The following is a 12,602-nucleotide window of genomic DNA, read 5'->3' on the forward strand; positions in this document are numbered from 1 at the left end:
GAATGCAAGAGATACATTAATTTTTTATTTGCTTCTTAAGGAAGCCAAGCTATAAACTGGCAGTCCTGAGTACAAGAGCCTTACTTCAGTAAATCCTAACAAACACAAGGGGGAACATCAAGCTACGTGCCCCTTCAACTAGCTCCCTTAACAAGAGATGATATTCCTTGCTGAATCTGTTTCTCTGCTAGGAGAGACGATAATTTGGTTTTGTTTTTATTTAAACAAAACCCACAAAAAATCACACTCAAACTTTCTCTAACTTTTGATTTGCAATTGAATTAGAAAAACTGTATATTTTTATGCACCAACCAAAAATACGGAGGGTTATGAATAGCACATCAAAAAAAGAGGTTGTATGCATTAAAATATTTCTGTTTGTCGAGATTCACTTGAAAATTATTTCAGTTTTTGCATGCACTTACGTGTTTCGAAAAGACAGTATCTAGATGAATGCTTTTCAAAATGTTTTCCAAAGCTGTTGGGAAGGCTTTTTTTCTTAACTGTAGATTGCTTCTTGCTTTGTGACATTTATCTGATTTGTAACTGTTATATTAGTTTGGTTTTATCCCTTAATTAGGGAATAAGTATAGTTGTGTAGTGTATACTTATGGACACTGGTATGTACTTTTGTCACTCTTGAGCTATGCTGTAGTAACGAAACTGCTGATTATTTTTTTCCTCTTTTAAAAGCAATGCCAATTACAGAGCTATTTTTTTCAATATTCAAACTGATCTCTATCTTTTTAGGCAATTTAGCCTGCAAACCTACACAGAAAGGATATCACTGGCATTCGATACTCAAAAATAACCTGGTAACCTGAAATAACACTGTTCTGTATTAAAAGAAGTCCGGTAAAACTCCGGAGTTTGGAAGAGAATAGGTATAGAGGAGTATAAAAGTATGCCAAAGAGAAGAGATGTGAAAGCGGGAGATGATGTCTAGATTACTTTTAACTTTAGATTGGTGGGCCCCAAATAACACTGTGGTAAGGCAGGTGCAGAATCTTGTCACCTTTGTATTAGAAATTGTTAGGCTCATCTACAGTCTGGAGGTCTAGCAAGCAAGGAAATAGTAAATAATGAAGTAATTGAAGCCACACGAGAGAGAAAAATAACCTTTTGCAGCAAGGTTTGGTGGTATAATTCAGGCAGAGCAAATGCTGTAGAAAACACTATACATCTGAGTCAAAATTGTCTTTATCTTTATTTACAGTCATCTTCAATCAGCTTTGAAAAACTATGATCAAATTTGTTAGCAATATTAATTCAAATACAAAGTATGTTTATAAATACAGGGGAATATATATTTATTTCGCTTTCAGCACATGACTTGAAAACAACTGGGACTATGTTCTTGCAAATGATTTATTGCAGGCTTCCATCCAACTCTGACTAAATGTACAGTAGTAAATGACATAACAAATATGAAATGGTTAAGAGTCAGACTGCCTGATGGAGAATAATAATAATAAACAAGTACATTGCAGGTGGTTTGGTTCTGAGATACTTTATGAAGGAAAGGGATTGCATGCACTAAACAATGGTGATGATTCAAATAGATCATCCTTGTTCTTTTTTTCATAATATTCATTTTGAATTGGTATGTAGATGAAAAGAAGATATATTAAATTTCAAGGAATGTGACATAAAACTATTTGGGTGGGTAGGAGGTTCAAGAGAATTGGGGATGGCATGAAAGAATTCACTAAATAACAATCAGAAATACCGGAGCTGTTACCAAGCAGTTACTGGAGTACTGGAGCAAAGCTAAGAGCAGATAAGATACTTGTTTTTCTCCGGAGTAACCCTTTTATGTTGTTAGAAAAATGCTTCTGAAGCTGTATGTGTGCAGCACTGCACTCCGTTTTGAAATGGCCAATCTAGGGACCAAAAGCCCCAGAGGTGTATTGGTGTGATGCCTCGCTGGGGTTTCTCTCTCCTGCCTTGCAGAGTGCCCAGTATGACCACTGCAGAAGGTGCTGGGTGTTAATGGTCCTTTGCTGCAACCTGTACCTGTTGTAGCAACAGGTTGTTTGGAAAAAGGTCTGGTATTTCAGGTTAGCGCTTAGTGGGTTTTTACTTGCTGTCTACGACTCTTCCTTTATAGTCTCTCTAAAGAGACTATATGTGAAGATACTCTAAAGCATTTACATACTGGAAAAAAATAAAATACTGGGAAATGTGCGTTTTGAAGAAATAATGGACAAGCCCATCTGACCTCTTTGTGCTTCCTGTGCTGCATGTCTTGGAATGGGGGGGTTGGTTTTGTATGTAGATACACACGTATGCGAAGGGATGGGTGTAGGTAGATGAAGATAGACAGTCTCACACACAGTTATCAGTATTTTGTTATCTTACTGTTCTTCAGGAAGATTAAAGCTTCATTTTGAATGGCTCTTGTTTGAATCATCATTGGTAGTGTATTTTATGAACTGCAATCTGTATTTTCATATAGTTTTCCTTCAGCTAGGACTTACAGAGTCTGTCTCAAAGTGAATTTCCAGATACAGTAACTTTAGAACTTCAGTTCAGTCTACTGTAGTCTTCCTGTTAGAAAATGTGACAATCTATGATCTAATCATAGTATGTCAATGGCTAGTGGGCTACTAGTTCAGCCATGACACTTCTTATTTGCTTTCTCTCATAAGATTGTGGGCATTTACTTTTATTACAGCCTGTGAAGTTGCACTAAAATGAAATCTCTGTCAAGTGTGATTGAATGTGCAGAGACAGAACTGTCCAAAATCAAAAAAGGGTAAAACATTGATTTCTCTCCTTTAATTCTCTATTCTCTTTTCTGAAAGAAAAGGTGTTTCTCAGTGCAATCGGTTGTGTGATGGTACAGCAAATGCAGTTCTTGGTCCAATTTTCAAGTGCGTTCACAAGTAACATCACTGGTAACTGTGCTATCCAGCATTGCTGCAAAACAGTATCAGCTATTAAGGAAGGGGTTATATGTAGTATTTTACCTCAGTAAATACTTAAAATGGCATAGGCAGGCACACTGAAATATGCTGACCTTTGCTTGAGTGAATATTCTGTATTTGGAGGCATTTGGGAGTCTTGGATTACCAAATACTGATATAATTTATATAAATCTTAACGCTTAAAGGTGCTTTAGATGGGATTTTCTTTTGGAAGTGGTAGTCATTGTCCGTAGTTTCTTCTTGGCATGTACACAGTAAGGTGAATAGTCATCTTCATTTATAAACATTTGAAATGTCATTTCTGAGGAATACATAGAACTGTGTAATACAAGTCTGCCCCAAATTTCTTAAGGAAATTTTACTTGTGGAATATTAACTGATACATTGTCTTGGATATTTACAAAGACATCCACAAAGAAATCTTTGTTTGTATTTGTGAACATATGTGATTTTCTTAGTTTTTAAGGCATGATTAAATTGTGTAGGAAATAAAGTCAACTTTGACATGGAAACCATTTATCTTATGCCCTGTGCTTAGTAAGTATTGACTGTTCAGCTCTTTAAGCTGAAACGTCATTAATGAGCACGTGCCTTGTTAATTCTGGACATTTTTTGATCCAGTATCTTCTTTACTGTTATTACTACTTGTTAGACATAACGTGTTGCGACTCCCCAAATCACCTGAAGCCCAGACCTAACAGTACTTGTAGGTAGAGGTTGTTAGTATACTGTGAGTTGGAGAGGAAAGGGAGCAATAAATTTGTAGTTGTTGTGAATATAAATAAGAAAATTGTCCCTAACATTTATCATGTCTATCTGTGACATTTGGTGAAATCCCATCGTGATGGATTTCAGTGAATTTCTTCATAATAAATGAATCTTAGGGAAGGCAAAACTAAGGAGAAATTTAGGATCTTGGGGAACAACTTAAGGGAATTCAAATGCTTCTCTTCTTTGAGAGAGCAGGCAGTGTAAAAGGAGTTAGGAAGGTATTTGTGAAAAGAAGTGATGAGTAAGCGTAATGGATTTACGTGTCTGAGTGCTGGCAGAGGGGGACCGCAGGGGCTTCCTCTGTGAGGAGAGGCCGGGGCTGCCCTGTGCCAGAACCGATTCTGGATGGCTCTGCAAAAACATGTTTAAGAAAGGGCAATATGTTGTGTGGCAGTGAGGAGTGAGGGGGAAAATGTACAAGAAACAGCTCTGGGAGCACCAGGGCCTGTGAGGAAGGAGAGGGAGGAGGTGGAGAAGACCCACACTGGATCAGGTTTATCTTGAAGGACTGTAGCCTGCAGGAAGGACCCACGGTGGAGCAGGTGAAAAGTATGAGGAGGAAGGAGTGGCAGAGAGGAACTGTTAGGGACTGACCGCAATGCCCCATTCCCCTCCATCCCTGCTGCATTGCTCGAGGTGGAGGGATTGGGGTATAGAGGAGATGGGAATGAAGGAATGAAGTTGATCCTGAGAAGGAAGGGGGGAGAGGTGTTTTCTTTTTTGTCTTTGTTTCTCACCATCCAACTCTATGTTAACTGGCAATAAATTAAATTAATATTTCCCGAGTGTTTTGCCCATGACAGTAATTGATGAGCAGTCTCCCTGTCTTCATCTCAACCCATGACCTTGTCATCTTATTTTCTCCCCATCCTGTTGAGGAGGGTGAGCAAGAGAATGGCTCAGTGGGTGTCTGGCAGCCAGCCAGGGTCAACCCACCACAGCAAGAAATTGAGATTAACCTCCTTTGGAAAAGGAGGATATCTTCTAGACGTGATGGAGGCAAGGTCGTGGGAAGTAGTTGTTTGGTTTGGTTTGGTTTTTTTTTTTTTAATCCAGGGATGTTCTCTTACATTTGTAGTTTTTAGTTTGGTAGTTTGTGTAACCTGTTGACTCAGAGACTTTAGTTTTAGAGTTTTAGTCTATAAATTCAACTGTTTTCCATTACTTTTGATGTGTTTTGTGTATTTAAATGATCCAGACTGCTTTGGCTATTTCAACAAAACTATTTGAGGAATTGTAGCTTAAATGTTAGTAACTGAGTTTCAATTACTTGTAATTGAAGTCCATTATAGTGGGAACTTTGCTTCATCCCCCCTAATCCCTCCTAACAGCAAGATGCAGGTTTGAGTAAGACTTAGAGTCTTAATAGAAAAAAAAACCACAAACCCCCCCCAAAAAATGTGTTGCTGCTGAAAAATTTGGAACTTTTTCATTCACCATAAATGCAAAGCTATTTCATTTTTCACTCTTCTGATTATTTAATAATGCTAATGTGTACAAATAGTATGGTAAGCTATGTTGCCTCGTAAGATTTTTGAAGATGCTTGAAGTATTGAGTGCCAGTCCCTGGTTTTTTTCCCTGTCATTGGACGTAAATACAGTATCTGTGCAAACAAGGTTATTTTTGTTATTCTTTCTAGTTTTCCTCAGTATATGGACACCCATGTTCATTTTATCTAATGCAGGAGGCGTTAAAAGAAAACAACAAAAGAAGAGAAATGGAGGAGAAAACGAAGAGAGCCAAATTGGCAAAAGAGAAGGCTGAACGAGAGAAACTGGAGCGACAGAAGAAGAAGCAGCAGTTGATTGATATGAACAAAGGTAAGGCATCATTTTTAGTAGAGAGATTTGTTAAAAGAAAAAGAAAGTAAGGCGTAACAAACTGAAGGCTATTCCTGATCAATATGAAGAATACTTGCTGTCTGTTTTGAAAGCTGAAAAAAAAAAAAGCTTAACTTTTTCTGTGAAAATTCTGTTTTGTTTTAGCCTACCGGAACATGTAATTCTGTATCTGCCACCTAACATGTGTAATGTTCCTTTCCAGGAGCTTTATTATGAACTATTGGCTTGTTTTCATTCGTAGCAGTCAGTTGATCTTTTTCATATGGATTTACTTCCAAGAAGTAGTATCTTACTTGCTTTGTTGTTAATTTCATTCTGTGAACATCTCTATAATCAAGGTAGTATGGCAATTAACGTCTTTCTTTTTGGGCTTGGAGGCGCCATGTTATAATGGATGTTCTCCCAACAGTCCTATTAGGAGCTGGAAAATCTGGTTGATCTTGATGCCTAAGTACAGAGTGACATTTCAGCATGATTAAAAGCAATGTGTTGAGCTTGTCAGCTGTGAGAATATTGTATTTTGCATGAGGCTACCCTAGGAGAGAGGAAGGTAAGAAAGCAGGAGGAATCGGGTGGTCCTCATATTGATGTTGTGCAGATTTGCAGAAGGCTGTAAAATACAGGCTTCATTCCTTACCTCTTTGACTCCAGAAGGCACGTAAGGGTGGTAAAATTGTACATTGGATTGTGCAAGAGATTACTTGAGCCTGCAATTTTTTGTTCAGTTTCTATGAGTTTGTGTTAATCTGCTAATCTGACCCAGCTGTAAGACACTTGGCCTTTTGATCCACTGAACAGTCTTAACAGCTACATACTCATGGAAAAGTGCTGTTTGTTTTTTGGTTATGATGAACTTCATGGAAGATGTGATGATGTATTAACTTTGTGTAAGGATGATGTTGCAGTAAACCATATCATTATGACAAACTAACATAGTTCTATGCTGGAGATTGATCGAATGGAGGGTAAATTTAGAAATAACACTGCCTTTCAAGGGCATATATACAGCATCTGTAAAGTCAATTTATACAAGGATGAAAAATACTGGAAAAACACTAGACCAGGCAAACAAACCCACTCCAACATGTAAGAGGATGACTGTGGAGGTGAACACAGAACCATGAAAAGACAAGGTACTGGTCAGACTTTCCATCACTGATAATGCAGTAGTGCAGAAATACTGTCTCGTAATACTCACGATACCGTTTTGTGTCACGTATATTTAGAATGCCAGTATTTCTGGCATATCAGTAAATTTCCCATCACTAGTGAAAATCTGTGACTTGTGCGTGTACAGCCAGCCCTCAAGGAATGTTAGCCAGCCAACCTCCCCTTCCTTTGGCAACCACCTTTCTCTAGAACCTGCAGTTACACTTGTGTCAATGTATCTTAGAAATATATCATCTATTTAAGCATTACTTTGTCAGACTGAATTATGTTTACAATGATTTCAGCAGGTAGTGGTGTTTTATCTTTATAGATATGTGTATGCAAATGGCACAACTTTGTGGCTTTTTTTCTGCTCAGTAATTTCACAGTTTAAATTTGGTAAAAATGGGCAACCCGTATATCAATCTGCACAAAGAAGTGGGCAAAGTGAGAACAAGTTTTATTTACAAGTGAAAAATCTTTCTTCTGTTATCACTTTATATGTACTATTAATTATATTTTAAGAATTCGTAAATTAGACTTGCTATTGTATTTGCTGATTGTGATAAATCAGTGTTCCCAATACTTCATTCTTTGCATTCATAGTTTTAAAAATTAATTTATCTTAATGTACTGTAATTTGAATACCATGATAGAAAACAAATTATTTATGTGAGAATCTCTTAAAAATTCTTGTGTGTTTGTGTGCATCACTTTGCCTTGCTTGAAGTGGCTGTGAAACTGCATGGAACATACTGTAGCATAAGTTTTAGTAAACAACTCTGTTGCTTTGCATAGATGACAAACTTAAATTTCATACCATGTAAAGATTTTTCTAATAATTTCAGATTAACTATGAACAAAATATAAGATTCAAATACAGGTGATGCATAAATACATTTCCTATATCTTGTGAAGTTAAGCTCATGGATATGTCTAATGAGACTTTTCTAAGCCCAAGACAAAAGAAAGTCCTTTGTAATATGGACAGGCACTTTTCTGTGAGTGGGTTAAGAACCACCTAAACATCCCATCATCACCCTCCCCTCTACCAGTGTGCTGGAGGACATACTGAGAGAGGATATGTAAACTACCACTTAAGACAATGTAAGCTAATATGTTTTATTAGCTGTTGAAAAGTATGAGAAGCCCACTTAGATACTGTTGTCAGTGAGTTAGTCTCTGTTTAAGGGCTAACAGTTTGAAGTTACACCTTCTTAAATTGCTTCAGCTCAATCAGTGAGAGCATACCTGTCTACATCTGTTAATTTTTTAAGCAGATGAGGGGTAGACCATGCTTAGCAGTCACAGAGATGCATCAGTATACTGACAGCATTTTGCTTTTCGTCATGAAAGACTTTTCCTATCAACAGATACAACTGAAGTTTAATTTTGCATTCTATTTCTTTTTTACTGAAACTGCAAATATGTGAGTAACTGTACATGGCCAGATGCACCGAAACTGCCATTTAAATAACTAATGTTTCTAAACCAGTGACACAAAGTCAGTTTAACACTTCTAAAATAGTTTTTCCAGTTTTTAAATATATTGAAATATGCATTTCACATATTACAAATCTATTGCTGTGGCAGGAGGTAAGGGGGATAGCTCCATCCCTGCTGGATTCCACGACATTGATACTCAATTAACTGTTTTTGCCAAGTAACTATTTTTTTCTTGATGCATCCACTTCTTTATGCTCATTGCTGCTTATATAAATGGTTTGTAAATTTGTCTAAGTGAATGTGACACAGAAGACTTAGAGGAAGGAGGCAGATGTCCTCTCAAGCTGTCATTTTGTCAAGGTGATTTTCACCCAAAGGGTGTTTTAACCTAACTTTCTTTCAGTTATTTCTCTAGCTATATCTTCAAGAGTAAAATTTTAATGCATTGCTACAGCCTTTCAGGTCAGAGCAATAGGGTTCCTGCATTTTCCAGCCTTTTACTGTGTAGTTCTGTAATAAGTATTTTTTGCTGTTACCTGGTTACGCAGCTACAGCTTTTTTTTGTGGCCACTGGAGAATCCAGATTAGAATTAATTAGAATTAATTAAATATTGCAATTAATATCTGTTCCTTAGTGTAACTGAGAGAGCAGAAAACTGCGGTGTGGCCAGAATCAATAACTGTCCTGTATAATAACTAGTTATGAAGTAACCTCAGAGATGCCAATATTTTGAAGACCAGGTTACTCAGTTTGGTGTTCTGGTGCTTTGTGTAACTGAGATGCCACAGAAATACTATGTGTAAACTGATATAAATCCTGCTAAACGTTCCAAAATGTGTAAAGATGAATGTGAAAATAAAGAAAAGCTCTCAACTCCATATAAACTCCATAAACTTTGAAGTGATTTACACTGGACAGCATCATACAAACTTAAGTAATTCTAAATCTAAAAACACGTCCACATTTCAAAATACAAGTTTTTTTGTGCAAAACTGAAAGTGGGCTGATAGCTGACAAAATCAACATACACCTTCTCAAATAAAAAATTACGGTAGGAACTTATCCAACATGTACACTTCTCTGCCTCAGGAAAACTTCGTTATATCAATGTGCATTATTTTTTGTAAATAAGCACAGTAATACTTACAGAAAGGTTAAGTGGTTCTCAGTTAAACAAAAATAAATATTCAATGAGACTAAGATCTTCTGAGCCAGTGGTTTATCTTGAAGTCAGTTCTGCTGGAAGTTGTTTCTTCACTTGTAGTCAATGAATTTGGCATTATTTGGGATAAAATTGTTGATACAAATGAGATGTTTTGGACAGAAAAGGCTGTGTAATGGCTTGAGTTAAAGGCAACTTTTGTGACTTTGTATAAAAGCAGTGTAATGGATAAGCATTAAGTAATGCTCAACTTACAGAACACCTCGAAATTTCTGAGAAATCTTTTCAGCATTTAACACTATTTTTCCCTATCTGTGACATGCTCAAGCAGTTTTGTGTAAGGTACTAATATCCATATAAAAGTGTTTGTTTAAAGACTGATTAAAAATTATAAATAAAAAAAACTTATCAAAATTGTTATAGTTAGTTGAATTTGGCTGAGAGAAGTTAATTTTTATACTCTCACGGAATTCTACTCTTATTTGCAATGGTGTTTTTCAGAATAAATTTTAAACTGTTCTTAGGGAAAAAGTATTTCATATATTGTTGATTTAAAACTACACCTTAAAACAGTTCATAGGGAGATCTCTTGCTTGATATTAAAACCTTCCTTTAAAACATTCTTACTATTAATACGTATTTCCCATTATGTGGTGCCTAAACATCTCTCACTGTGATCTGTGGTGCGGTCAAAACCATACCAAGACATTCTGGCAACTGTTGTACTCTGTTACTTCCAAACACTACTACTGTGGATGGTCAGCTCCACCTTCTCCATTGGAGCTGTAGGGCTTGGGAATATTTGGTCCTTCCTGGTGTTCTTTTCAGTCTGGTAAGACTTATGCAAATGTTCATTATATTTCCTGGACTAGTAAGGCACTTCTGTATGCCTGTTTCCATAGTGAAGTATGGAGAAATAGAAAGACTTAAGTGACTTACCCACACACCTAGAGGTCTTAAATTTCACAGTCTGAATTATGAACCATTCTTTCTCATGATGGGAGAGGAATTCTGTAGGAAAAGGGCTTAACAGTCCCTTCTCTTCTTTAGCATTCACTAGCTCTGTGGAAAGAGAACATTCTTTATAGCTGTTTTTCAGCAGTTTCCTATTTTTTGAGAGCTGTAGCAGACCGGGCTATGATACATTTATACATAGTCTTTCATGACTTCCATCTGACTTAACATCTGCAAAATTCTTGCAGCATTGCTTCCATGTGCATATCTGAACAAAAGAGAGAAAAAAAGAACTCAAGACAGCTTTCTAGGAGCTGAAAAGCATATAACAGCAATTCTGATGCAAATGTTATTTAATCAGAAACAGTTTTGCTCTTCATTATATCTGATTACTATGGCAATTAAAATCACCTTTTAACTACCAGTATTAGGATAAAAGATAGAATGAGCTTCCTCAGTCCCAATTAGTATTGAATTAATTGTTTTGAAGACATATTAACATTCTCCCCTAATGCAGAGGAAGATAATGGAAATGAAGTTGTGTGCTAGTGGTTGATGGATATGCCTACTTTCCCTTTTCAAGTACACTTACATAAGAATTCATATGCAATTTATTCAAGCTGGTATGTACTAGTATCAGCAATAATTCTGTTGTGTTTCCTTGAATTGTTGTTACGCTCATATTGACTGTGGCAGGATACAATTCAAGAAGGTACTTCTGCTACAGTGTTCTAATGATTTTGTGCTTTGCTGATTGTTATGTCTCCCTTCTATGTCCTTTAGCATGAACAGAACTCCATTCTAAGTTTTTTACGAAATACCTATTATTTTGTAAGTGTGTCTTAGCCTTAATCCTTTGAATTTATAGATTGGCTAGTGATTGCATGGGGTACCTGCAGTGATAAAACTTGGGGCTTATTTACATTCTACAGATTATTAGTTTATGGTGCTGGATGCCAATGAGGCAAGTGTTACAACTCCTTTGGGAAGTCATTCTCTTTCATACTGATGTCAATGGTCTGTTTGAATATGCTGCACTCTTCCTGAAATGCGGTATTCATGGAAAAAAATTAGATAGAGGTTTACATTATGCTTAAACGTGAGCATCCATACAACCAGGATGAGGTTTGATTTTTCTTCTTCTTTCTTTCTTTCTTTCTTTCTTTCTCTCATGAGTTGCTCAAAATGTTTTAAGATCTGTTTATCCAGAAGTTTGAAGCCATCTTGAGAATGGTGGGGGATATAAAAATTACTGTAAATGCTATTAATATGGGTCAAAAGCAGCTCAAGAGAAATGCAAATAGATGTGAGCATGGACAAGAAGTTAGAAAGAAACAACAACTTAAAGCTTAATCTCACCTTTTAAAATTTGGCAATGGAAAAATTTTTGTTTGTTTATGAATATAGCATATGGTAACTTCCAAGTAAACTGATTTAATGAGGTAATTTGTCAGGGGAAAAAAAAATTATTAGACTCTCTGAAATCTGAGGTTGGGATAATTACAGGTGAAGTAAGGCAGAACAATTGGATTCTTTTCTCTTAAAAGTAGGTTTCTTGGGGACTGTTTACTGAACAGTAACAAGTGGTAACTTTGGATAGTTGTCTACGTAAATTCAACTTTCCTTTTCCTTGGAGAAAGTATTCTTACTTCAAAGAACAGGTACTGTTAATTTTGAAAATACCTGTAATATTGTTTCTCTCAGTGTAATTGTTATGTAACATTACGTTCATATATTTTGTAGAAATTCCAGTGTTAAAAAGCATTTCTGAAATAATTAAATTAGTTGATCAGCTAACTTCTTTAGTGTAAGGTTTGTTCAGGAAGCAGATAGCAAGGAGGAAAATTGCATGTAGAACTATAGTGAAATGGAAGTTTATTTGACTGTTATGGCGGGACAAGGGACAACTTCACTGACTAATCTGTCTTAGTGGAATGATTATATTTTTCTGTGGTTGTAGTATCTCATTTCTAATAGAACTGTTAAGATGCTGCCTTCACAAGAGCAGTTTCCGAAATTATGTAGGAAAGAATATCATGCTGATGAGCCTTTTTTTTTACTATATACTATTAACACCCCCCCCAATTGCGTAACAGTAGTCTATGTAAAATTAAATTCATAAATTAAATATGATCATTTCCCAATATATATCATAATGGATCTTAACTAATAATTTTCCATATGAAGTATTGAATAATGAAAAGTTAAAACACTTCTACAAATGTTAGCACAGTTTTGTATCCCAATGCAATCATTGTACTTAAAGGTAATTTAAAAGGCTGATGATAAGGCAATGTGTATTTAAAAGGAAAAGTTCTGTAAGGCATCAAAGGACACTTATCTTAAT

The 12,602-nt window shown here is 36.1% G+C and overlaps 1 protein-coding gene across 3 annotated transcripts in view; it reads left to right on the top strand.

Annotated features, from left to right (window-relative positions):
* The window catches only part of DIAPH2 (diaphanous-related formin 2), a 265,399-nt gene that overhangs the window by 173,864 nt on the left and 78,933 nt on the right, over window positions 1-12,602 (top strand). For all 3 annotated transcript variants that reach the window (XM_010572431.1, XM_010572432.1, XM_010572433.1), the window contains one exon: window positions 5,387-5,522. In XM_010572431.1, coding sequence (XP_010570733.1) covers window positions 5,387-5,522 — 136 coding nt within the window. The remainder of the gene's footprint in view (window positions 1-5,386; window positions 5,523-12,602) is intronic.

The sequence above is a fragment of the Haliaeetus leucocephalus genome, unplaced genomic scaffold (genome assembly GCF_000737465.1).
Source record: "Haliaeetus leucocephalus isolate CR32 unplaced genomic scaffold, Haliaeetus_leucocephalus-4.0 Scaffold340, whole genome shotgun sequence".
NCBI classification, from domain to species: domain Eukaryota; kingdom Metazoa; phylum Chordata; class Aves; order Accipitriformes; family Accipitridae; genus Haliaeetus; species Haliaeetus leucocephalus.